The 27,006-nt window shown below is 35.4% G+C and overlaps 1 protein-coding gene across 1 annotated transcript in view; it reads left to right on the top strand.

Moving 5' to 3' along the window:
- Positions 1 to 24,031, top strand: part of LOC127844563 (uncharacterized) — a 114,731-nt gene extending 90,700 nt beyond the window's left edge. Inside the window, exons 6-7 of the mRNA XM_052374917.1 lie at positions 17,065 to 17,349; positions 18,963 to 24,031. Coding sequence (XP_052230877.1) covers positions 17,065 to 17,349; positions 18,963 to 19,279 — 602 coding nt within the window. The 3' untranslated portion in view covers positions 19,280 to 24,031. The remainder of the gene's footprint in view (positions 1 to 17,064; positions 17,350 to 18,962) is intronic.
- Positions 24,032 to 27,006: the final 2,975 nt, after the last annotated feature.

Raw genomic sequence — 27,006 nt, 5'->3', positions numbered from 1 at the left:
AGCTTTGTCCCATTGAAATCTCGGCCAAGTTCAAAACTGGGTTGTGCCGGGTCAAAAACTAGGTCACTAGGTAAAAAAAAAGAGAAAAACATTGTAAACACTGTAGAAGTCACATTTCATGCCCGATCTTCATGTAACTATGTCAAAATGTTTGTCTTAATGATATCTTGGTTGAGTTCAAAAGTGGTTCAGATCCATTGAAAAACATGGCCGCCAGTGGGCGGGGCAGTTTTCCTTATTTGGCTATAGACAAACCTTGTAAACACTCTAGAAGTCACAATTTTTGCTCAATCATAATGAAAGTTGGTCAAAACATTGGTTCAATTGATGTCTCAGACGAGTTCCAAAATGGTCGAGATCGGTGAAAAAACATGGCTGCCAGTGGGCGGGGCATTTTTCTCTATATGTATATAGTGGCAGTTTTCCCTCTTTGGCTATAGAGAAACCTTGTAAACACTCTAGAAGTCACAATTTTGCCCAATCATCATGAAAGGTCGTTTTTTTTATATCTTGGACAAGTGGGCGGGGCATTTTTCTCTATATGTATATAGTGAAAACATGTGAACACAGAAGAAGTAAGATTTTTGGCCCAATTTTCATGAAATTTGCTCAGAACATTTGTGTCCTTGATACGAGAGTTGAGTTAAAAAATGGTTCTGGTTAGTTGAATAACATGGCTGCTGGGAGGGGGGCAGTTTTCTCATTATACCCCCCCCCCCCCCTTTCGAAGAAGAGGGGGTATATTGTTTTGCTCATGTCGGTTCGTCCGTCCACCAGATGGTGTCCGGATGATAACTCAAGAGTGCTTATGCCAAGGATCATGAAACTTTATAGGTACATTGATCATGACTCGCAGATACCCCTATTGATTTTCAGGTCACTAGGTCAAAGGTCAAGGTCACGATGACCCGAAATAGTAAAATGGTTTCCGGATGATAACTCAAGAACACTTATGCCTAGGATCATGAAACTTCATAGATACATTGATCATGACTTGCAGATGACCCCTATTGATTTTCAGGTCACTAGGTCAAAGGTCAAGGTCACGGTGACCCAAAGCAGTAAAATGGTTTCCGGATGATAACTCAAGAACGTTTATGCCTAGGATCATAAAACTTCATAGATACATGAATCATGACTCGCAGATAACCCATATTAATTTTCATGATGACCCAAAATAGTAAAATGGTTTCCGGATGATAACTCAAGAAGGCTTAGGCCTAGGATCATGAAACTTCATAGGTACATTGATCATAACTTGTAGATGACCCCTATTGATGTTCAGGTCACTAGGTCAAAGGTCAAGGTCATGATGACCCGTCATAGTAAAATGGTTTCCGGATGATAACTCAAGAACGCTTAGGCCTAGGATCATGAAACTTCATAGGTACATTGATCATAACGTGTAGATGACCCCTATTGATGTTCAGGTCACTTGGTCAAAGGTCAAGGTCATGATGACCCGTAATAGAAAATGATTTCTGGATGATAACTCAAGACGCTTAGGCCTAGGATCATGAAACTTCATAGGTACATTGATCGTGTCTCGTAGATGACTCCTATTAATTTTCAGGTCACTAGGTCAAAGGTCAAGGTCACAGTGACCCAAAATAGTAAAATGGTTTCCAGATGATAACTCAAGAACGCTTATGCCTTGGATCATGAAACTTCATAGGTACATTGATCATGACTCGAAGATGACCCCTATTGATTTTCAGGTTACTAGGTCAAAGGTCAAAGTCACGGTGACCTGAAATAGTAAAATGGTTTTTAAATGATAACTCAAGAACGCTTATGCCTAGGATCATGAAACTTCATAGGTACAACGATCATGACTGGAAGATGTCTCCTATTGATTATCAGGTCACTAGGTCAAAGGTCAAGGTCACACTGCCAAAAAACGTATTCACACAATGGCTGTCAAGGTCACGGTGACTCAACTAAGAAAAATGGTTCCCGGATGATAACTCAAGAATGCTTACGCCTAGGATCATGAAACTTCATAGGTGCATTGATCATGACCTCGCAGATGAAATAATGTTGAAACTTGACCAGGATTTTTGTCTGGACAATATCAAGGTCAAGTTTGACATTTGGTAAAGATTGAATGAAGCGACTCCTCTCAGGTGAGCGAACTAGGGCCATCTTGAGCCTCTTGTATGTATACTTTTAGGTAAGGGATTGCAAATGATGTGAAGTTTTATTTATTTCAAACAGAGAAACAAGAGAACAGCACAATACTTTTTTCACACTCATTTATTGTTTTTATTTCAATATAATAATTGAAAAACAAACATTATATACCTGTTTCTATAATTTCAGACATCTGTATTGTTTTGAATATTTTTTGTATCTAAATTAAAAAATAAATAAAAATAAAGTGTTCAAAAACTTAAGAGTTATTAGATTAATAGAGTAAATCTTATCCTAGATAGAATTTTATCCAAGATTATCATTTTTCAGAAGGTTGTATTCTGCAATTTGAATAATTTTGTGTTAAGTGTCATTCCAAACTTTATTGTTTTTGCCTTGCTATAAAACCTGGCCATGCATGAAGGAATTGTGACATTTCTAGGAACAAAATGAAGCTCATTTGCCGAATTATTTGTTTAGGCCTGTGCGTAAAAGTTTACGTTGAAAAGTAAAGGATGAATTGTGGAAGTTTATTGATATTTAATAGAATGAAATTATGTTTTGTCTGTTTCTACACTCTTACTAATATTGAAGATTACACATAGTATTTACTTGAAGATTAAGAAATGCCCTTTGAACTGATAGAATAGGTAGGACCATACACAATTTATTAGCTCATCTATTTTTTGAAAAAAAAATGAGCTATTGTCATCACCTTGGTGTCGGCGTCCGGTTAGGTTTTGCGTTTAGGTCCACTTTTCTCAGAAAGTATCAATGCTATTGCATTCAAACTTGGTACACTTACTTACTATCATGAGGGGACTGGGCAGGTAAAGTTAGATAACTCTGGCGTGCATTTTGACAGAATTATGTGCCCTTTTTATACTTAGAAAATTGAAAATTTTGGTTAAGTTTTGTGTTTAGGTCCATTTTATTCCTTAAGTATCAAAGCTATTGCTTTCATACTTGCAACACTTACTAACTATCATAAGGGGACTGTGCAGGCAAAGTTATGTAAGTTATGTAAGTCTGACTGGCATTTTGACAGAATTATGTGCCCTTTTTATACTTACAAAATTCAAAATTTTGTTAAGTTTTGTGTTTAGGTCCACTTTATTCCTACAGTATCAAAGCTATTGCTTTCATTCTTGCAACACTTATTAACTATCATAAGGGGACTGTGCAGGCAAAGTTATGTAACTCTCACTGGCATTTGGACGGAATTATGGGCCCTTTATACTTAGAAAATTGAAAATTTGGTTAAGTTTTGTGTTTTGGTCCACTTTACCCCTAAAGTATCATAGATATTGCTTTCATACTTGGAACACTTGCAAACTATCATGAAGGTACAGTAAAAGGACAAGTTGCATAACTCTGGTTGTCATTTTTACAGAATTATGGCCCTTTTTTAACTTTGAATATATGGTTAAATTTTGTGTTTCGATCCACTTTACTTCTCAAGTATCAAGGCTATTGCTTTCAAACTACAAATACTTGCATGCTATCATGAGGTTACTGTACCTGGCAAGTTGAATTTTACCTTGATCTTTGAATGACCTTGATTCACCCCCCCCCCCTCCCAGAATCCTTCCCCCCTATTTTTTTTTTTAAGATCATCTCACAAATGACCACCACACCCTCACACTTTACCCCCCCCCATTTATTTTTTTTGAAACGGTTAAAAAACACAAATATTTATTTTTATTATTTTATTTTTGAAATACTGTCCAACCATCACACCCAAGAATCCCCTCCCCATCACCCACCCTTGATTTTGTTTTTTTCATTTTTTTTTTCGCATTTTTGGAAGATAATAAATGTCCACACCCCACACTATACACCCCTCTTCACTCCACCCCTCCCTCCTTTGTGATTGAAATTGAGAGTCCCTTCACCTTTAAAAAGAAAATAGATCGGTCTGCACCCGCAAGGCGGTGCTCTTGTTCTATTTAGCATCTACTTGAGTGAATTTTTGAAACCTACCAACCAGGCATGAAAAAACTTAGCAATCTATAATGGGCATAACTGATATTCGAGTATTCAAAACTTGAGAGGTGTTTATATGAGCATCAGGATAGGTTACATGGCACTATAATTTGTACTATTTTTTAATAATTCTCTCAAGAATATGAAGGGTTTCTTTGTAAGGTTGTGAAGGTTTACTTTTGTCACTGTTGACAGTGGTGTACCTTCGATGTCTTAAGCATCTTCAGCATCGACACCCCCAAGTCTCCATAATTTTCTTCACATTAAAATTACAATAATGATTACAACACTTACTGATTGTGGTATTACCCTTGAGACCTATAATCAAATCGGATGCTGGTCAGTCTTGATGAAGAATGACCCTTTATGAGTTTAAAATTAAGAGATACAAGGTCAAGGTCACAGATACCACTACTGCAAGTCATGTGGTGGTGGTGGTGGGGTGGTGGTGGTGGGGGGGGGCATGCATATTTTACTAACATCCTGGCTTTGTTGTACCTGAAAACCTATAGCCCTGCGACAATGAACAAAGTGTTGAATCTGTATGCCTATGTAAATATATCAGGCAAACTATTACCTTTTCTTTTTAAATAATTGATATGTAGATAATTTCCAGACAGTTTAAGATTTATTTTGTCTGGATCACTTTTTGCATTTATTTTGATATTTATTTGATCTTAAACACTTTTTTCACATTCAATACACCTTAGTGATTTCACATTATTGCAGCGGATTCGCTTTATAATTTGCATTACAAATTTCAATGCCGAGAATTTAAATTATTGTTTTAATCACTAAACGCAAAATTATGTTGGAAGAATAACTTCCATCAAAGTAGCAGCAAAATTGGCATTCCATCCACTTTGTTGTTACTAATTCCATGCAGTAAAATTGATATTTTATTGGCTTATACACTTTATGTTCTGAAGATCTTTAAGCGTTTCAGCCTTGCGTTGAGTGTTTTATTTAAGTGTTGTTCTGGGAAAATGGTGCTTAATGCATGTGGGAAGTGTTGTTTCTTGGGATAATCAAGGACGGCACTCTTCATGTTTATTGTGTTTTTAATTTAAAGGAAGTCTCTTCGAAGGGAAAAACCAGTTTTGGCTGAAATTGTTGTCCCTAATTAGCCTGTGTGGACTGCACAGGTGGGACAACACTTTTTCTTGAAGCCCTGAGTTTTCCCAGAACAGGGCTCATTTAATGATACCAAGTGCATTGAGCTAAATACCGTGTGTCTGCTGTGTTTATTTGTGAGTTTTGTTTTTTTATTGATTTATTTGAGAATTTGTGATCAGTGATTGTAAAAAAAGCACCACAAAGATTTGTGCACCAGTTTAAAATTAATGACTGACAGTATATTTGTTGGCCATTCATTTTACATGATTTAATACCAGTGCTTTTGAAAATAAATGCTTTTTAACTTGAGCTGTATGATTATTTGACTAGAAAGTCACAGATTTGCATCTGTTATGGCAGTAACAACACAAATTGCTCTGCCGGTCTGTAATGACTGTTATAACACAAATTGTTCTTCCGATAGCAAATAAAACCAACATAAAGCTCACAGGATTATTTTGTTCCGTTCACAACAATTGTGTTGGTGATTTTATGAGCTGAAAGCAGAAATAAGGATGTTTTTTGAAATCCAAGAACTCTCTGCGCTGCAGTAAACTAAAAGCATTCGGTAATTACTGATAATTAAAAGAGACATTAAAGCACTTTTTGAACTTCGAGTCTGTAATCAGATTCCCAGTGTAGTATGCTTTCTGCAGCATTATGTTTAAATTTGGAATAAAAATGGTGAAATGGTTTCAAGCTATTTGCAGCCCTAATGATTCATTATTAGGCTTTAAAAACATGTTTGTGTCTATTTCAGATATTAAAATAACATTTTGCATAGGTTTTTATGAACATTCACTGACTAAGACGTAGAACTGTGACCAGATTTTCAGCTGGATTATACAGCGTTTTGTACTTAAAAAATCCGGTTAAGGTTTGAATGCAACACATGTTTTGGGGATCATCATGGAGCATGCTTGTGCCCTGGGACAGCTCTTGTTGTTTGAGATTATAGTGGCAACAAACAATCTTGTTGAGCGGCCCTCTGACAAGCTGGTGAATTTCTAAGCTGCTGTAGGCATGAGCAATTTCTGTATGTATTGGAGCAATGGAGGCATGAATCATTTCATTTATCTTTCTTGCTGTAAATAGCTTTGTACTCAAACATGTCTTAATGGGAGCCTGAATTTCTGACCTAGCCTCTATTTTGGTATTAAAGACAAACAAATCTCAGTTATAACTTTTTTCCCCCTTAATTTACACTCCAGTGTACCTTTTACAGTGCCTCTGTCAAACCATTCAGCATTCTGTTTTTATTTAGTACCCTACGTTATGGGATCGCCGTTTGTCTGTCATGCCTTGTCTGTTGTGTGTCGTCATTTGCCTTGGTAACACTTTAGAGGCCACATTTATTGTCTGATCTTCATGAAGCTTGGTCAGAAGATTGGTCCAAATTATATCTAGGCTTGAAACTGGGTCACATGAGGTAAAAGACTAGGTCACTAGGTCAAATTAAGAAGTCACATTTACAGTCAAATATTCATGAAACTTGGTTAGAACATTATATTGTCCCAATCATATCTCATCTGAGTAAGGAAATGGTCCTGGATTGTTGAAAAGCATAGTGGCCAGAGGATGGGGCAGTTTTACTTAATTATCACTATAGCAAAACCTTGTTAACATTCTTGAAGTCAAATTAAAAAATGTAATTGTCTTTAAACTTTATCATAACATTTGTTGTTTTGATAACTATGTTTGAAAATGGATTCAGTATTTGAAAACCTGCCACCAGGGGGCTGGGCAGTGTTTCTTACATGGCTATAGTAACACCTTGTAAATACTCTAGACGTTAAAATTCTAGTCAAATTTTCATGAAACTGGGTCAGAACATTTTTTCGTATGATATCTCAGCTGAGTTTGGAAATGGTCATGGTTTGTAGAAAAACATGGTCGCCCGAGGGCCCAACAGTTTTTCGTGTATTGCTATCGCTTAAGATGGTGAACACTCTAGAAGGCATAGTTTTAGTCCAATCTTCATAAAACTTGGTTATAATTTTGTTTAATGATATCTGGGTTGATGTTCAAGTTAGTTCTGGTCTGTTCAAAACCATGGCCACCAGGGGGCGGGCAGTTTTCCATATATGGCTATAGTGAAACCTTGTTAACACTCTAAAAAAAGTTACATTTTTAGTTCAATCTTCATGAATAATGGCCAGAGCATAAATTTGTCCATATGAAATCTGGGCCAAGTTCGAAACTGAGTTCACTTTTGATAAATAAAAAAAGGTTACTAGGTCAAATTAAAGAAAAAGCTTGTTAACCTCTAGAAGTCATATTTAAGGTCAGTATAGTTTAACTCCTTTGTTTCTCAGGTGAATGCCTTAGCACTCAGAGTCCTCTTGTTTACAATTAGACTTTATTGTTATTATCCCCAAACAGGCGTGGCAACTGGTAAAGAATTAAACCTTATCTAGGCTAAAAACAGGCAGTTAAATAAACCTTATGTTGCCACCCATGTAATTCAAAATAAAGGTCAATGAATCATTAACTACTGTTTATAATCTTAAAATGTTCCTCAACTGAAATAGTGTTGATGGAAATGATAGCATTAAACTAAATATTCCATTTGATATCATAGAACTTCTGCTAAGTATTAGTTTATCCTAGGCCCAGGAAGGGGTGGGATCATCTGAGATTTGAAGATATCTTGATGCCTCATAATCTGTGTGTTTGGTAGCATGGTGTTGGATGCTCTACAACAGATACCACAAATCAGTTTGCGGTCTGGTTTTGCAACATTTTATTTGTTCGCTTGATACAAATGATTTAGTGGCTCGCCCTATTTTTGTTTTATTTCATGTATGTTTTATAATTAAACTTAATTTCTGTTTGATATGGTTTACCTTTGATCACCTTTGGAGAAGTTAATCTTTATACATCTTTTAAAATCTGTATGTTAAATACAGGATTAATATACAAGTTTTTATCCACATCTGTCATAACAAACAAGGCCCTGCGAACTGCAAACTGCTTCTGTAACTACATATATCTTATGAATGTACACATTGCAAATAAGTATGATACAGCTTTTTTTATCTGGTAAAAATGCTTATTTCCATGTGTGGTATTCAGAGTGGACCAGGGATATTTGGATTGCGGGTTCTGGCTTAAATTGTGATCTTTTTCAATCATAATTGTATGCTATTTACTTGTTCAAATAAATGTCAGTAATAATTTAACAGCTGTGTCCAATTGCTTTTGTCAAAGATCAAAAATATGTTACTGCAGTGATATATCAACTCACGTTTTCAATTGAAAAACATCAGAGAGTTCTAAAAAAAGCAAAACCAATTGCTACTAATAATCACATGGACAAAGGATCAACAGTTATATTCCAAGAGAGTATTTTCATCATGTATATTAATTATATTTTTCCGGCAGGAAATTAAATGTCTATGTGGAAAAAAAAAAAAAAAAATTTTTTTTGGAACCGTTGATGTTCACAAATATCTCCATCTTCGAAAGTCTTTTTGCCAATATTTGTAGCTCACTTGAGCACAATATTGTGATGTATTTTTTGTTGTTAATGCATCATCAACATATACCCTGTTAACACTCTAGATGCAACATTTATTGTCCAATCTTCACAAAACTTGGTCAGAACATTTGTCCCAATTATATCTTGGACAAGTTCAGTACATATGTCTGAATGATATCTTGGACTAGTTAGAAAATGGTTCTGGATATAGTTAAAAACATGGCTGTAAGGGGGCATGGCAGTTTTATTATATGGGTATGAACCTTGTTAACATTCTAGAAGTCACATTAATTATGTCAAATCTTCATGAAACTTAGTCAAAAAATAAGTTCTAATGATATCTTGATGATGAGTTTGTAAATGGTTCCGGTCTGTTGAAAAACATGGTTGTCAGGGGGCAGGGCATTTGTCCTTATATGGCTATAGTACAACCTTGTTTACATTCTTAAAGTCACATTTTTAGTACAATCTTCATGAAACATGGTTGGAACATGTGTCCCTATGATATCTTGGACAAGTAAAAAATGATTCTGGTTAGTTGAAAAACATGGTCGCAAGGGGGTGGGGAAGTTTTCCTTATATGGCTGTAGTAAAACCTTGTTAGGTCTCTCTATATATAGGAGTCACATTTATTGTCCAATCGTCATGAAAATTAGTCACAATTTTTTATATAATGATATCAAGGCTGAGTTCGAAAATGGTTCTGGTGTTTTGAAAAACATGGGCACCAGTGGGCTGGAAATCTTTTCTTTAATGGCTATAATGTAACCTTGTAAACACTCTAAATGTCACAATCAAGTGAAATCTTAGCTATAATAATTGAAATTAAGTTAGAACACTTTTTCCAATGACTTCTCGGTCAAGTAAAAAAATTATTCCAGTTTGTGGGAAAAACATGGCTGCCAGGGGGCGGGAGCTTTCCTTATATGGGTTTAGTGAAATTGTGTTGACGCTATATTAGCCACATTTATTGGCCAATATTTATAAAACTTGGTCAGAAGATTAATTTTGTCCCAATGAAATCTCGGCCGAGATGAAACTTTGTCATGTGAGCTCTAAAACTAGTTGAATAAATAAACAGGTGTCACTTTTTTGGTCCAATTTTCATGAATCAGCTTGCACTTTTCAGAAAAGTCTAGCTTCTTTGGGTCTCAGGTGAACGCCTTAGGGTCCATTTTCCTATTGTTTGTGTTTTTTATCCATCCAAACATATCCTGCAGGATACAGAATGTCAGCAAAATGCTGCACTGAGATCTTGAATGGCTTCAACTCAGGAATACAACAGAACCTGTTGCAAGTGACTCAATATCTGAGCTTCATCTTAGTTCGGCTTTGAGCTGTCATCAGGCAGGATCCATTCAGGGTGGATATTACATTCAGAAGCCTCGCAGCAATGCGGAGGACCAAGCAGGTTTGCCAGTACATCTTGAACAGTTTCTGACTTTACCAAAATATCCTGAAATTGCCCTGAATGAAACATTTGGTGTCCTTAGTCTAAATGTTCCATGCAAAAAGGTTGATGAATAATAGAATATTAGCCACGGAATGGTTGCAAGGTCACCGAAAAATCCTTAGTTTGTCAAAAAGTAGGCTGGTTATAAGGCCTAAAGAAGTAAAAATGTTGGTTTATGTGTTGTAAAATACAAAGTGTTAAGTGGTATATGACTGATGTATATCTAACTGAAGTATGTTATTCTACATATGTATATATCAGGGCTGGAGGTAGGCATGTTAATCCATGTTTACATCATAGGACAGTTTACATTTCAAAGTATGTGGTTTGTCAACCAAAAACAAGGGCTTGGAACATGAAACTTGTTCTTTCATAATACACACACACTGGCCTTTTTTTTAGTTCACCTGAGCACAACGTGCTCATGGTGAGCTTTTGTGATCGCCTTTTGTCTGTCATGCATCGTCAGTTGTTCATTGTCCATTGTGCGGCGTCAACATTTGCCTTGTTAACTCTCTAGAGGCCACATTTATTGTCCAATCTTAATGAAATCTAGTCAGAAGATTGGTCTCAATGATATCTTAGATGAGTTCAAAAATGGTATCGTTTGCTTGAAAAACATGGCTGCCAAGGGCGGGGCATTTTTCCTTAAATGGCTATATATGGCTATAGTAAAATCTTATCACTCTAGAGGCCACATTTATAGTCCGATCGTCATGAAACTCGGTCAGAAGATTCATCCCAATAATATCTTGGAAGAGTTTAAAAATGATGCCTGTTGGTTGAAAAACATGGCCACCACGGGGGCAGGGCATTTTTCCTTATATGGCTATAGTAAAACCTTGTTAACACTCTAGAGGTCACATTTATTTTCTGATCTTCATGAAACTTGCTCAGAAGATTTGTCCCAATGATATTTTGGATGAGTTCAAAAATGGTTTTGGTTGCTTTAAAAACATGGCCACCAGGGGCGGGGCATTTTTCCTTATATGGCTATTTATGGCTATAGTAAAACCTTGTTAACACTCTAGAGGCCACATTTATTGTCCAATCTTCATGAAATTTGGTAAGAAGATTGGTTTCAATGATATCTTGGATGTATTTGAAAATAATTATGTTTGCTTGAAAAACATGGCTGCCAAGGGGCAGGGTATTTTTCCTTATATGGCTATAGTAAAACCTTGTTGACACTCTAGAGGCCACATATATTTTCTGATCTTCATGAAACTTGGTCAGAAGATTTGTCCCAATAATATCTTGTTATCGCAGGTGAGTGACTTTAGGCCTTTAAGGCCCTCTTGTTTCAATAATCATCTAAATCGTTAAGGTCACAGAGTCTTCTAACATGTTTTTTTTCTCAAAACAATATCCAGAGAGTAATTAGGATCATATTAATAAGTATACTGGTTCTGTTTGAGGCACTGATGAACCTTTTTAATTTTGAAATCAATAGATCAAGAGTAGTTGTCACGGTTGCATGCAATATTGAAAAAATATCTTTAATAATTATACTTATTTACAACTGGGCTGCAAGTTCGGGGGGGGGGGGAAATTGATTTATTTGATTTGGATCAAATAAACATCTAAAATGGTAAAGCCAGATGCTTGAAAATTGTTTCTCGATATTAATTAGCCACTTTTTACTTGGTTTACAGACTCCTATAGGGGCTCTTTTCCATTTGGCTGTCAAATGTTTCACAATTTGCGATTGATTGACTGAAAATATATCTTGAGTGTTCACGTCTTCGTATGCAGTAATTTTTCTGACTGACACAATAATGTCAGTGATTTTACAGTTAAAATGAAAGATGATTTTTGTTAGGATAAGATACAAATAAGCATTGCTCTGTAAAAAGGGGGTTTGATGCATGTGAGGAAAGTGTCTTCCCAGATAAGCCTGTGCAATCTGGGATGACACTTTACACACATCCATTTAACCCAGTTTTTTAGCTGGACTATTATATAGTCAAGTCAAGTCAATTTTATTGGCAAATACATGTGTACATAGCCAAAAAGATAACATTGATGTACATGTAATGAAATATGTATAGTGGAGCTATCCTACACACCCCGGCGTCAGCGTGAGCCTGCAAATGTTAAAGTTTTCGTAGCACCCCAAATATTTCCTATGTCCCTTGACTTATGCTTTAATATTTTGCATACTTCTTAACCAACATGACCCCAACCTATAAACAAGAGCAGACAACTGTATTAAGCATTTTGTAAGAATTATGGCCCTTTTTTTACTTAGAATATGCATATTATTGATATATCTATGTTAAAGTTTGCGTACCACCTCAAATATTTTCAATGTCCCTAGACATATTGCTTTCATATGTTGAAAACTTCTTTACCAACATGACCCCAATCTATAAACAAGAGCAGACAACTTTATCAAGCATTTTTTAAGAATTATGGCCCTTTTTCCATTTAAAATATGCATATTATTGATAAATCTATGTTAAAGTTTGCGTACCACCTCAAATATTTTCAATGTCCCTCGACATATTGCTTTCATATTTTGCCTACTTCTTTACCAACATGACCCCAATCTATAAACAAGAGCAGACAACTGTATCAAGCATTTTGTAAGAATTATGGCCCTTTTTGTCTTAGTAACTGAATATTTTGTTAAATTTTGTGTTTAGATCCACTTGACTTCTAAAGAATCAAAGCTATTGCTTTCAGACTTCAAATATTTTCTTACTGTCATGAGGGTACTGTACCTGGCAAGTTCAATTTGACCTTGACCTTTGAATGACCTTGACTCTCAAGGTCAAAAGAATACATTTTAGTTAAATTGCCATAACTTCTTTATTTATGATCAGATTTTATTAAAACTTTGACAAAACAACACTTACCTGAATACCACAATGGATTCCACCCAAACATATTTTTTTCTTTGAAACATGGTTAAAAAAACACAAATATTTATTTACTTTATTTTTGAAGGACTGTCCAAACTTCCCACCCAAGCTATTGCTATCAAACTTGAAATACAATCTTATAAGTTTGTTTTATGTCTTTACAAAATTCAATAGATTGTGGAAAATATACCTGAACTATTACCTTGACCTTATTGAATAATTTGAACAATTTCCTCATGATGGCTTACGTTATACTGTCAAGCATTCGAATAGTCGAGCGCGCTGTCCTCTGACAGCTCTTGTTTAGAGCAGGATTCATATTGTTCAGTTATTTGCTCATGTCACTCTTTCAAAATCAGGATTGTTTGATGGAGACCATCACTTGACAAATATTTTGGGACACCTACATATATTAACAATCAGGCCCCGTGTTCACAAAACATTTTTTGCAATCGAAAATCGATTTTGCTTGTCATTGAAAATGGATTTCCATTGTAGTTGATAGGCAAAAATGAAAATCGATGTCAGTTAAAATCGATTTTCGATTGCAAAATCGTTTTGTGAACACGGGGCCAGGTTCTCACAGCATCAATTTTATGAATTTATTTTGTCTGGCAGTCAAGGGCAGTTGGTCATCAAGGGATGGAAGTATTTATTTCTCATTGGGTCTTTAATTTTTGCTACGTAAGAGTACGTAATTAAGGTTATTTTGCTGTGGACAAAATATTAGTTTCATTAGTAAAAACACTAGCCAATCATCTGGTTATACAGCCTTAGACTACAAATCCAAGAATGTGTTTGAATTTTTGCCCAGACACATAATTTATATGGTGATTAGTTATAAAACTATTTACCAGTCTATGACCATTCTCCTGCTGTTAGCTGTTAATGGCTTAAGATTCACTGGGTAGAGTAAGTTTATTGACTACCATAAAATACTGAAATACAGTTAAAAATGCAGAAAAAGCCAAACAAACAAAACAGCAACATAGATTGGAAATGTTCTCTATAATAACCATTTTCAGAGGTTTTATACGAAACACTTTCAGATATTAAGCTGATTTTTGGTATGCGAGTCTACCTACATGACTTACAGGTGAAGTGTGAGTTTTGTTCTAGTCCTTTGATTGTTGTCAAAGTTATCGGCCTTGGACTAAACAATTTTCTCTAAAGTAGCAATGGTGTGGCTTAAAAGTGCAATTGGTGGCATTGTGTTTCGCAAAGGCAGGTTTGGTTGGTTTTAAATTCCATTACTTGCTTGAACATGGAGAAATATATAGTAAGTAATTTTCCTCACTGGAAAAATTCGAAATCTTAAAAAATAAAATGTTTCTATTCTTGAACATGTAAGATCTGTCTGCCTGGTTGAAGTCAGTTCACCTTTGTCTATCTAATCACAGCTGGGTATGTGGGTGTTATCTGCCAGGAAATGGAGTGGTCCACAGAAATGTTGGCAACATGTTGGTGCTTTTACAACATATCCACTATGTTTTCTGAAGGGTTTTAGTGTTTATGTCTGATTGTAAGATAACACGTTTTTGTAGATGGCTAGTTGTAAATGAGATATGCAATCTTTATCCACATTAATATAATTCCTGGATTTCCATGCCGGCTCAAATAAATTCCTAATGTTTTCTCGGGATTTTTTCTTAATCATAGTGTGGCTAATTTGATATTATATTTGCGATATAATTTTCCTTGTGCAGAATTGTTTTATGGTTTTAGCAAAACACAAACTTTATTTATAGCACACATGCTCATGGTGAGCTTTTGTGATAACCTTTTGTCCCCAGTGCCTTGTTTGTCTTCTGTTTTGCGTTGTCATCATTTGAGGCAATAGAGGCAATATTAATAGTTGGATCTTCATGTAACTTGGTCAGAAGATTTGTCCCAATTATTTCTTGGATAAGTTGGAAAATGTTTCTGGTTGGTTGGAAAACATGGCCGCTAGGGTGTGGGGCATTTTTGCTTATATGGATTTAGTAAAATATTGCAAACACTCGTTAAGTCAAATTTATTGGCAAATCTTCATGAAACTTGGTAAGAACATTTCTTCTCATAATATCTGATGAGTTTGAAAATGGTTTCAGTCTGTTGACAAACTTGGTTCCCAGGGTTGGGGTATTTTTCCTTATATGGCTATAGTAAAACCTTGTTAACAATCTTAGTTTTATTTAAATTCCATTCTTCATTACACTTGGTCAGAACATTTTTATATCCCCCACTATAGTAGTGGGTGACATATTGTTTTTGCCCTGTCTGTTGGTCTGTCTGTTGGTCTGTTTGCGCCAACTTTAACATTTTGCAATAACTTTTGTTATATTGAAGATAGCAACTTCATATTTGGCATGCATGTGTATCTCATGAAGCTGCACATTTTGAGTGGTGAAAGTTCAAGGTCAAGGTCAAGGTCATCCTTCAAGGTCAGAGGTCAAATATATGTGGCCAAAATCGTCATTTTATGAATACTTTTGCAATATTTAAGATAGCAACTTGATATTTGGCATGCATGTGCATCTCATGGAGCTGCACATTTTGAGTGTTGAAAGGTCAAGGTCAAGGTCATCCTTCAAGGTCAGATGTCAAATATATGTGGCCCAAATCACTTATTTGATGAATACTTTTGCAATATTGAAGATAGCAACTTGATATTTGGCATGCATGTGTATCTCATGGAGCTGCACATTTTGAGTGGTGAAAGGTCAAGGTCAAGGTCATCCTTCACAAGGTCAAGGTCATCCTTCAAGGTCAAACATCATATAGGGGGACATTGTGTTTCACAAACACATCTTGTTTCTAATTATATCTTGGATGAGTTTTGGTTCAGATTTGTTGAAAAACATGTCCGCCAAGGGACTACACTGCAACTTCAATATATTGCACATGAAGGGGTGCAAAGATTGCGACCGCGAAATATCCGGCGCCCGATATAACTTGTCAGGTTATTCATGCAAGTATATGTATGCATTAGCATAGTTTGGCAATCTCAAAACACGCTATTTACCTACCTTATTGAATTATGTGTTATATCCATATGTTATTCATTGGTATAACTCAAAACATTATTCCATGTAAGTATTTTCAAATGCGAATAATTAAATTTGTAATCCGAAAACCATTACCTAGTTTTATTGTTCAAGAAAGCATGCACAAATTAGACCCATGTACAAAATGACGTCATTCATCCTCATGGAAAACATGGGCTTTAATAGTAGTGCATTGTGACAAACTGAGGGATCTTTACCTCTAAATTAAAAGCAAGTAGTTTACAGTACTGTATCTAAGGCACACAGATTGTTGAGATAGGTCAGTATTGACTTGTGACATTTACAGTTATAATTGTATACACCTTCATGTGTGGACAGTGTGTTTCAGCAATTCAAAGTATATTCAATAGAGAATGATAACACCCAAAATGACCTGTGATGTTTGGCAAGTGGGGTTATTGTTTATCGCATAACACAGGTGTGAAAGTGATTTACAAGCCTGCGCGCTTGAAAGTGTCCTTTTGACAAAATACTGCGCTTCAAACGTGCCTTTTTGACAAAATAGCTGCCCCTTTGCCCTTTTCAAATCCTAGCTGGAACACAGATATAAAAACAAATTCTGTTTTGCAGTATTAGGGTTGGATCCCCACTGTTGCAATGTTCTTTATATCTTCCCCATAGACACTGGTTCTAGTCCCAGGAAATGGACTCAAATGGACTAAAATAAACAGGTGTTTACCAATTAAACCGATTAAAAATAAAAAATATTCACTCTTTGAGAAAACCTTGCTCAAATTAAACTGTGCCACTGACTGGCTATGCACTTAGTTTGCCACAAAATATTTAATGATAGAAATAAAAATGTGCATGTGAGTAAAAAGTCATTCCAGATAAACCTGTGAAGTCCACACAGGCTAATCAGGGATAACACTTTCCACTTTTATGGAATTTTTTGTTGAGAAGATGTCTCTTCTAAAAGAAAATCCACTTTAGGTGTAGAGTGTAATCCCAGTATGATAAATGTTTATGTAACATTTTCAGACCACAGCTTCATTTTTGACATGTTCCTGAAATGGGGCGTTGCTGGATCCGTGGGCATCTTCGTAGGCAGTCTGATTATCATCATCTTCTGCACAATTGCACTGGTTTGTACTTGCCGCAACACGGTTTGCCGCAAGGCCGTCGCAGGCAGCTCAAACGGTGCGCCCGTCGGCACCACGCCAACCCTGACCAATGGGGGACCAGGCTCGATCCACGGTAGCGTGCATGGAAGTCACCATGGCAGCCATATTGGTAATGGCCACGTGCAAGCCCCCATAGATAGAGGTAGATTGGTTGAAAGATTTTAGCAGCTCTCTGGGAAAATGGGACTTAATGCATGTGTGTGAAGTAGGATGACAATTTCCTTCTGGACTGGACTTTATTAGAAAAGACCTCCTTTAAATAAAACAAATCTATAAAAGAGCAATGCATTAAGCCCTATTTTCCCAGAACGAGACTCATATGTGTTTATGTTGAGAAATGCTGTGTTACTTAGGTTCATATGTATTATATTTTTTCTAAAGTTGATTGATCAAGGTTTTTACCATTTGTTTGCGTGTTCGTCTGTTCCTACGAGGTTCACCCAGAATAACACGTTTTGTCTAATGTCATTAATGCTTCCTACAAACTTTGATACTTGCATGGATGATGTGTTTGAACACTATCAACACAACCACCTCACTTGACCTCATGTTGACCTTGATATTGACCTACTAATTTAGAAATTGAAATTCATGGTAAGCCTACAGTGAGCATTTAATTACTTCACATCAATACAAGCTTGGATTAATACTTTAATTCAACACTCAGCTAACTAATATCACCTGACCTCATTTCACTTTGACATTGACCTACTGACCTCATTTCACTTTGACATTGACCTACTGACCTCATTTCACTTTGACATTGACCTACTGACCTCATTTCACTTTGACATTGAACTACTGACCTCATTTCACTTTGACATTGACCTACTTTTGGAATTAGACCTTATAATACCAGAAGCATATGCATATATTGAATGCAGCATCGTGTTATTTAGTTTCATTTATGCCATTATTTACATGTTAAGTGTTAATTTTGATGCAATAATAATGTTGTGATGTCAAATGACATCAATTCAAAGTGAGCCAGCAAAAATTATTGATAGTTTAGATTGTCATCATTATTTACATGTTAAGTGTTAATTTTGATGCAATAATAATGTTGTGATGTCAAATGACATCAATTCAAAGTGAGCCAGCAAATATTATTGATAATTTAGATTGTCATTTCTTTCTTTGTGTAAAAGTGAAAAGCCAGCATCAAATCAATGGTATTATCCCTATCCTATAATCCATGGGAAGACATAAAAACAGCATATGGCACATATATAAACATTTTTGACTAGTTGCATGTAATAAATGTAATACAAGTAGTCATGAGTTAGTTTTCTGTTAATAAATAATGCATCAAAAACACATTTTTGCCTTGCTCTGAGAAAACAAGGCTCAATGCATTTGTGTTAAGTTTTTTCACAGATTAGCCTGTGCAGTTTGCACAAGGTTTATCAAGACAACACGTTCTGCTTTAATGGATTTTTTTGTTTAAGGGAAATCTCTTATAAACAAAAATCCAGTCTAGGCAGAAAGTGTCGTCCCTGATAAGCTGGTGCAAACTTCACAGGCTAATCTGTGATATCACTTTACACACATGCATTTAGTCCAGTTTTCCCATATATGACTAAATTAAGCATGATTGAAAACACATTAACAAGCTACTGTTAATTTACTATAATATAAACAATGAAAATACAAACCAATTTTGATTTGATGGTTTTAAAGAATAGCAAATGTTATATTTTCTTTTGTTCAAAACCTGTGCGTGATGTTTGACTAAACATTCCATACTGCTTGCAGGAGTGGGCGTGCCCCACCCGATGCCAGGCCCGGGGATCTTCAACAGCCCGACGGCCCAGGGCTACTACCCGATGCACCCTGTGTACCCCTCACCCCATGGGTCCGTATACTCCGCTCACACTCAGAACTCAGCATTCACAAGAGACTCGGGGTTTGCGCCCAACCAGTTCGGCTACTCGAGTAGCGTGTATTCATCTCAGGCCCCCTCGTATATTCGTTCTCACACCCCCACTAGCAGCAAGTCTGGGAAATCACATCATTCAAATAATAGTGTCACTTATACTCATAACACAGACAAAGTCATGGTGAATCTATGAAAAACCTGTTGTTTTTGTATTTCTTCATTTGTGTAATATTGTAAGTAAGCATTTCTTCCTGATTTATTTGTGTTTGTAATGTTGACACCAACACAATGACATTTTCAGGTGAATTGATAGTAACAATGACGAGAGGCATGAAATGTTTTAGTAAGATTTAATTTTAAGTGAACAATTGTGATGATTAAATTTACCCTCTTATGATTGGCTTTGACTTTTTTAAAGTTTTAATCTTAAATTTCATGAACCTTATATGTACATAGTTATGATACAGATAAACAAGGTTTGAGATTAATTTAGAATAATATAATGGTACATTTCTGTTCATTTAATAGAAAATTAATGTAGGCAAAATATGATTTTAGTGTAAAAAATCTTTCAACAAATAATCAATTCACTATTGTTAAACATATTATATTTTTCTAATGACACTTTTAAGTCAAAAATATGTGTAAATAATATGTTTATTATTTATAGATTTTCATCTTATCATTTTTGCCATTTGATGATATAGTTTTAATATGTTTAAATATTCATTCTTCACATACTCTGTTGTTGAATTTCTAAATTTAAGGTATACTGTTAGGTCAATGCAAACTGTACAATATCATAGTATAATGCTATGAACACTTTATAAAGCACATGTTTGCACTGGGCCCATGGTCATAATCATGTATTAACTATACTTTTTTTATATTACTTAGTCTTTAAACCGAAAATCAAAGAGCCATATTGCTAGTCATTTATTTTGAAGCATAGACAGATATTACATGTGAACATTCTTTAGCCATAATGCTATTGAACCAATTTGATGTTATTATGTGATTGAACAATACTTGTGTTGAAAGGATGTAGAGACCATGCAATTCATAAAACTTTTTTAAAAATATGGGCGCATGCTCGTTTAAAACCTATAAAGTGAAGTAAATAAACTTTTGTTTTTCTTTCTTCCTTTGTTAAAACTACATAGTGCTGTTAATAAGAATTGTTGTTGGTTGAACCTACATGCTCCTTTTCTTTGAAATGTTGGTGCTAGTATTTATAAAGATTACCAACACATTTTTTTCCATCTGACTTGCCCTTTGGGTCGCAATAAATTGTACTATATTTGAGCTGCTTCACAATAAAACCTATCTTAATGATTCTGTTTATGTATATATGCATTGTATTGTTGTAGTTTTCTTACCAAACCTAATTAAATATTATCATGGCTTCTTTGTGTTGCTATGACGAAGCAGGCATGTGCACCAATCACACGATCAAAATGTTGATTTTCATAGTGGGATTGGTCTCAGATGTCGTTAAAACATGTTGTCATGGGGATGTACATGGTTTAGAGTGAAACAGCTCTTGTTTGTTTGAATTCATAACTTATTATAGATATGTTTGCATTTGTAACTTAGCTTTTCTATTTGTTTTAGTTGATGTTAATCAAGTTGCATAATGAAATGACAGGGTAAAGATTTCATTTTTTGTATTCGGTATGATTATAGTAATGTCCTACATGGAAAATAGTCAATTGTAAGATGAGGAACATAATTTTAAAGTTGTTTTTCTTGATCAGAAGCTTTTCTGTTTGTTATACGAGCCTTGCTTTGCTAAAACTGGCCTTAATGCATGTTGGTAAAGTGTTGTCTCAGATTAGCCTGTGCAGACTGCAAAGGCTTATCAGGGACAAAATTTTTGTTTAGAAGAGACTCTTAATACCACAAATTCCATAAAAGCGGTAAGTTTCGTCTCTGATTAGCCTGTGAGAACTTCACATGCTCATCTTGGATGACACTCAACGCTCATGTCTGAAGCCCAGTTTTGCCAAAGCGAGGCTTTTTTGAATCAGAGGTTCATGGCATTGATATCCAGCCAAAGCTTTAAACTGTTTTGAGTTGGTCTATAAAATATTTTCTGCAACTCTCCCTACCTCTGATTTAACCCATTTATGCCTAGCGTCTAGAAAAAATGCCTTGACATTCAGCGTAGGCCCAGATGAGATGCCACATGATGCGGCGTCTCATTGGAGTCGGCGCTGTTTGCTTAAAGGAATTTCTGTAAGAAATATTCTAAATATAGAAATAAATTATACTAAACATCCCTAATTTTGGAAATAAATTGATCCAATTTAGAAGGATGGGAGTGTCAACTAGGCATAAATGGGTTAAGAACGGCTGTTGTCAGTTACTGGCATAAGTATGTGCTCTTAGCACTAGTAAACCAGCTTACCATAAAAGATCGAGTAGGTTTAGTGATCACTGTTATAGGACTGATATACTTCAGCGAAAAAATCCAAACTGTATTTTGTTTGGTACATTATTTTATTGAGCTAATTTGAATATTAATAGCCAAATAATAAAGCAATAAATACTATCCATGTATTCTTTATTGGGTTTTAATTCAATAAATCAATTATATCTACGATTTGTAGATTATTTTAGGCTGGAGATATATTGCTTTGTATAGTGCTTCATAATTAATGTATAGATAGTTTTTATGGAAATTCTGTTTTAGGGATTTATAGTTTCATCTGAGGATTTTATTTTCTCATTTGTTTTATATGGTTATGAAACTTTAAGTCTGTTCTTTGATTTATTTGTGTGACAATCATTTTTTTAATGTTTACACTGAATATTATTTTACCATTGTTTTGTCCCTTTGATGACATTGAAAAGTGGTAGTTGATCAGTAAGTGATAGGTATACTGTATTAATATTTTCCTAAGCCTATGAGAAGATGCAGACAGTTTAAGACCAGATGGCAGTCTTCAGTTATTCTAATACTGTTTGCAAAGCATGATCTAGACATGTAGGTGTTTTCCATGTATGTTATACTTGATGTCTAGTTTGGTTGAAGACTAAATTAAAAATACTGTCCTGATAAGGGTGCTAATAAGCATATTAAGAATATTGGAAAACTTTTTCCTCTCTTAGTTGGTATTGTGCCCTGGGTTGAAACAAAAATGTCCATATGGGTTGAAACAACAATTGTAATAACAAAACACAAATGCTTTTCATTATGTGTAATACAAGGACGTTTAAATATCAAGACTTATTCAGTCAGATTTAACCTTATCTACCTCAACCATTGAAACAAATCTTCCTTCTCTCTCATGTCCATTGGCCAGTCATTTTCACCATTTACATTTATTTTCTGTGAACACTGGTACTTAAAGAAAAACATATTTATATTTATTGTAAGTTTTGTTCAGGTTAACCAGTCAGCATTATTTTTGACAAAAGGTTGCTTTTAGACTTCTGCACATGCTTTAACAGATGATTTATTATAAACCAGTCTTCTTATTTCATATCGTCTTTAAAGAGAATGTGTTTAGTTTTGCAGGCGACACTTGATTTTCACTTAGAAGAGACTTCCTTTAATTAAAAATACCATAAAAGCGAAACATGTCGTCCCTGATTAAATTGTGGGTATTACACAGGCAAATCTGGGACAACATTTTACACACATGCATTAAACCCCGTTTTCGTAGAGACAGTCTGAATTATATTTTAATGTTTCAATTTCGTCCCATCAGTCAGTAAAATCATAATGAAAATGTATTTTTTTATTATCATAAACATAATTACTGCTATTCAGTAAAGAAATACAAGAATATTTTATGTTGAACCTATAATGATTTGATATGAACTCATTTTCCCTGGAAAAATTTCACAACATGACCCTGAATAAACATGTTTTAGCTTAGCTTATCATTTTTGTTCAAGATCTTCTATTTGAGTCACGTTCTGAGAAAACTGGGCTTAATGCATGTGTGTAAAGTGTCATCCCAGATTAGCCTGTGCAGTCAGCACAGGCTAATCAGGGACAACACATCCCGCTTTTATGGATTTTTTTGTTTAAAAGAAGTCTCTTCTACATGAAAATCAAGTTAAGGCGGAAAGTGTCGTCCCTGATTAGCATGTGCGCCAGTGTGCGGACTGCACAGGCTAATCTGGGATGACACTTTACGCACAAGCATTATGCCCAGTTTTCTCAGAACGCAACTCATTTAATGTAATTTTACTTTCCTTTCTCTAATACAAATGAAGTCATAGAACAGTTTTCCTTTGTTTAATCTTTTCTGTTGGGTTAATTATCCGTGTTTTCAAGGCTTGTATTGATTATGATTGAACCCATCTGTGACAAAAGCTGTGCAATTTCACCTACAAGTCATATTGGTTGTACATCTAAATGGTTGTGTATCTTTTAAAGAATATGTTCATGTGTAATAAATAGGCAATCAAATGTTGTGTACCTGGTAATACGAGTTTTCATTGACAGTTCTTATTTTGTCATATTTACAAAACAACAACAACAATAACTATTTAACGTATTGATCTTGCATGGTAAACTTTACTTCAATAGGAAGGTTATTTTCGCTCAATTTGAAATGAAACCTCTTTAATTAACCTTTGTCATGGTTGTGATAAGAGATTAAACCCTCTGCAAGAAATTGCAAATACCCTGTATAATAAAAAATATTTGACAAATGTCTGTGTGTTTTTTTCATACCTGTGTATTCACTCATGATGTTTTTTAATTGTATTTAGTATATGTACATAGGATATTTATGACCTTGTATTATAGTACCATTCTACCATATGTGGTGTTTCATTTAGTGGATTTTCCCATCATTTTGTTGAGTGTAATATATAATACAGATCTGGTTGCTCTCAACTCATGTGTTAACTATTGTCATCTGTATTGTGTCATATTGTAGGATGTGGAGATCTTAAAGTGGTAATAAACCATCAATACTTGCAACATGTAGTTTGTTGCATTATGCCCCCCTTACCAGAAAGCTATTTGGGAGTCACTCTGTGTTGTGGCTGTCGATTTGTCTGTCTGACCAGCGCACAAATTCATGCTTCAAGATCATAACACAGGGTCTGGGTGTGTTACCTAGTGGTTAAACCGGGCCTGGGTGTGTTACCTAGTGGTTCAACTGGGCGTGGGTGTGTCACCTAGTGGTTAAACACGGCCTGGATGTGTCACCTAGTGGTTAAACTGGGCCTGGGTGTGTTACCTAGTGGTTAAACCAGGCCTGGGTGTGTTACCTAGTGGTTAAACCGGCCTGGGTGTGTTACCTAATGGTTAAACTGGGCCTGGGTATGTCACCTAGTGGTTAAACTGGGCCTGGATGTGTCACCTAGTGGTTAAACTGGGCCTGGATGTGTCACCTAGTGGTTAAACTGGGCCTGGGTGTGTCACCTAGTGGTTAAACTGGGCCTGGATGTGTCACCTAGTGGTTTAACCAGGCCTGGGTGTATTACCTAGTGATTAAACCTGGCCTGGCTGTGTCACCTAGTGGTTAAATTGGGCCTGGGTGTGTCACCTAGAGGTTAAACCTGGCCAGGCTGTGTAACCTAGTGGTTAAACCGGGCCTAGGTGTGTAAAACACCTAAGAACCATGTGTCCACAGTCAAGTGCAAAGTAAAAGTAAAGAATTTATTGCCAAAACTTAAGGCTTATCTGCTTTATGTATTGAATTAATTAAAAATAACATGGAACAAATGTTACTTAGCACTACAACAATGTGTCTATGTTTAAGATCAAGGTCAAATTTTTTGGTCACATGTCAAAATACAGCAATTTACTGTCAAAATAAGGCTTGTCCAGACTGGTACATCCCTTCAGTAACACTGCAGTATAAGGCAGTTACTTGGCATTAATTCTCACCTGTATGTGACAGTATGTTCCACGCCTTCAAGGTCATAAAAAGAGCCAAATTGCATCTTTTTACAAAAAAGGCCCGTTTGCTATATGACTACCCTGTGTAAATAGGAATTAAACATCGAGCAGAGTTTGACAAAAAACATGCCCCTTACTGTGCTTTGAAGTCCAGCAGCAGCTATTGTAGAGAAAATAAGGCCCATAACTTAGCCAAAAATCAACGGACCAGAACGAAACTCACCCTTCATCCTGTAAGTCAAGTAGGTAGACTCACATACCAAAATTATCTCAATATCTGAAAGCCTTGCGTTAAAAAAAACTTTTGAAAACAGTTATTATGGAGAACATTTCTTAGTCCTGGGCCCATAACTTCGCAAAAAATCATAGGACAGGAACGAATTTCACACTTCATCCGAAGGTCATGTAGGTAGACTCACATATCAAATATCAGTTCAATTTCAGAAAAGGTTGCACAAAAACCATTTGGCAAAGGTTATTTAAAAAAAAAAATCTTAGTCCAAGGCTCATAACTTAGCAAAATATCAATGAAATGATATATCAATGAAATATCATGTTTTTTTACCATGAAAACAAATATCAATGGACCGGAAGGAATTTCACACTTCATCTGTTTGTAATCCAGGTATATTCACACACCAAAAATCAGCTCAATATCTGAAAGTGTTGGGTAAAAATATCTGGATACAGTTATTATAGAGAAATTTTTTAGTCCAAGGCCCATAACATCGCCAACAAACAATTTACCAGAACTACATGTAACTTCAAACCTCATCCGTAGGTTATGTAGGTAGACTAACATACCAAAAATCAGCACAATATCTGAAAGTGCTGCGTAATAAAATCGGAAAACGATTATTATATAGAACAAGACTATTGCCAGGCAATATATGTCCACTACTGGCTCCACCATTGTCAGAATTTTTGTTCTATTTGTTGCCATAGCAACCAGAAATTTTGATGTAGAAACAAAATGAAATGACGTGCATAATATCCATGTTGCCATCTATCCATGTTTCAAGTTTCATGAAAAAATATTAAGAACTTTTAAAGTTATCGCAGGACCCAGAAAAGTGTGACAAACAGACTGACAGACAAACAGAGTGCAAACCATGAGTCCCCTCCGGTGAAACCGAACAAAAATTTAAAGGCCCTTTAATTATCCAAAAATTAATGGACCGGAACTATGGAAGCATTCCCAAATAGGTGGTAACCATGTTGGGAACAGATGTCCAATATTACTTTTTAACAGAAGACAACTATGGGATAATTGTTAAAAGCCGGTAACCAACTACCGTAATGGATGCTGAGTATAGCTCAATACCAGAATACAAACCACTGGATCACTTAATTGCTGGTAACCAACTAACGAAACAAATACTAATTATAAATTCTCATAGCTAGATTACAACATATTGGATAATTGCTAAATAGTAGGTAGAAAAATATGGGAAAAGGTCTTTATAGATCATTGTTAATAATCAGTTCAATGTATACAGTTTTATTTACCGTGTTTAATACTCGTGATTGCTCAATAGCAAGCAACAAACTTTAAAAGATATGTCTATTGGTGTTTGATAGAAAAACAAAAGACTAGTAATTTTTTGTGTTGCTTTATGGTACTTAACCTGCTTTCATACTTGAAAATTAACTACAGAGTTTGTGCTAAGTGCATGGTAACATGCTATCATAATAGCCATTTTGATAACATCTGGCTAGTAGATAATGAGATATTTCAGAAATCTTAATGACCTCAATATGCGAAAGGCGGATACAACAATCTAAGTGTTTAGGTTAAATTTCCTTTTAATTTAAATGGTTACCAACTATGGACAATTCAATCTGTTGACATCTATATGTTGTATTGCATTTGTTGATATGTCGACAAAAACTTATCATGTCGGGCAACATACTTGTACGTGATATGTGGACTGATTTTGATATTAATCAAGCCCGTTTGTGTTTGCGACCGCTTTGACCGGATCCATTTGGTTGCATGCAGGTAACGGGGATGTACAATAATACTTTGGTAAAAATAAGAGTTATAG

This window comes from Dreissena polymorpha, chromosome 9, assembly GCF_020536995.1.
Source record: "Dreissena polymorpha isolate Duluth1 chromosome 9, UMN_Dpol_1.0, whole genome shotgun sequence".
NCBI lineage: Eukaryota > Metazoa > Mollusca > Bivalvia > Myida > Dreissenidae > Dreissena > Dreissena polymorpha.
The sequence above is the reverse complement of the archived record's forward strand: the minus strand, read 5'-3'. Positions and strand labels throughout refer to the sequence as shown.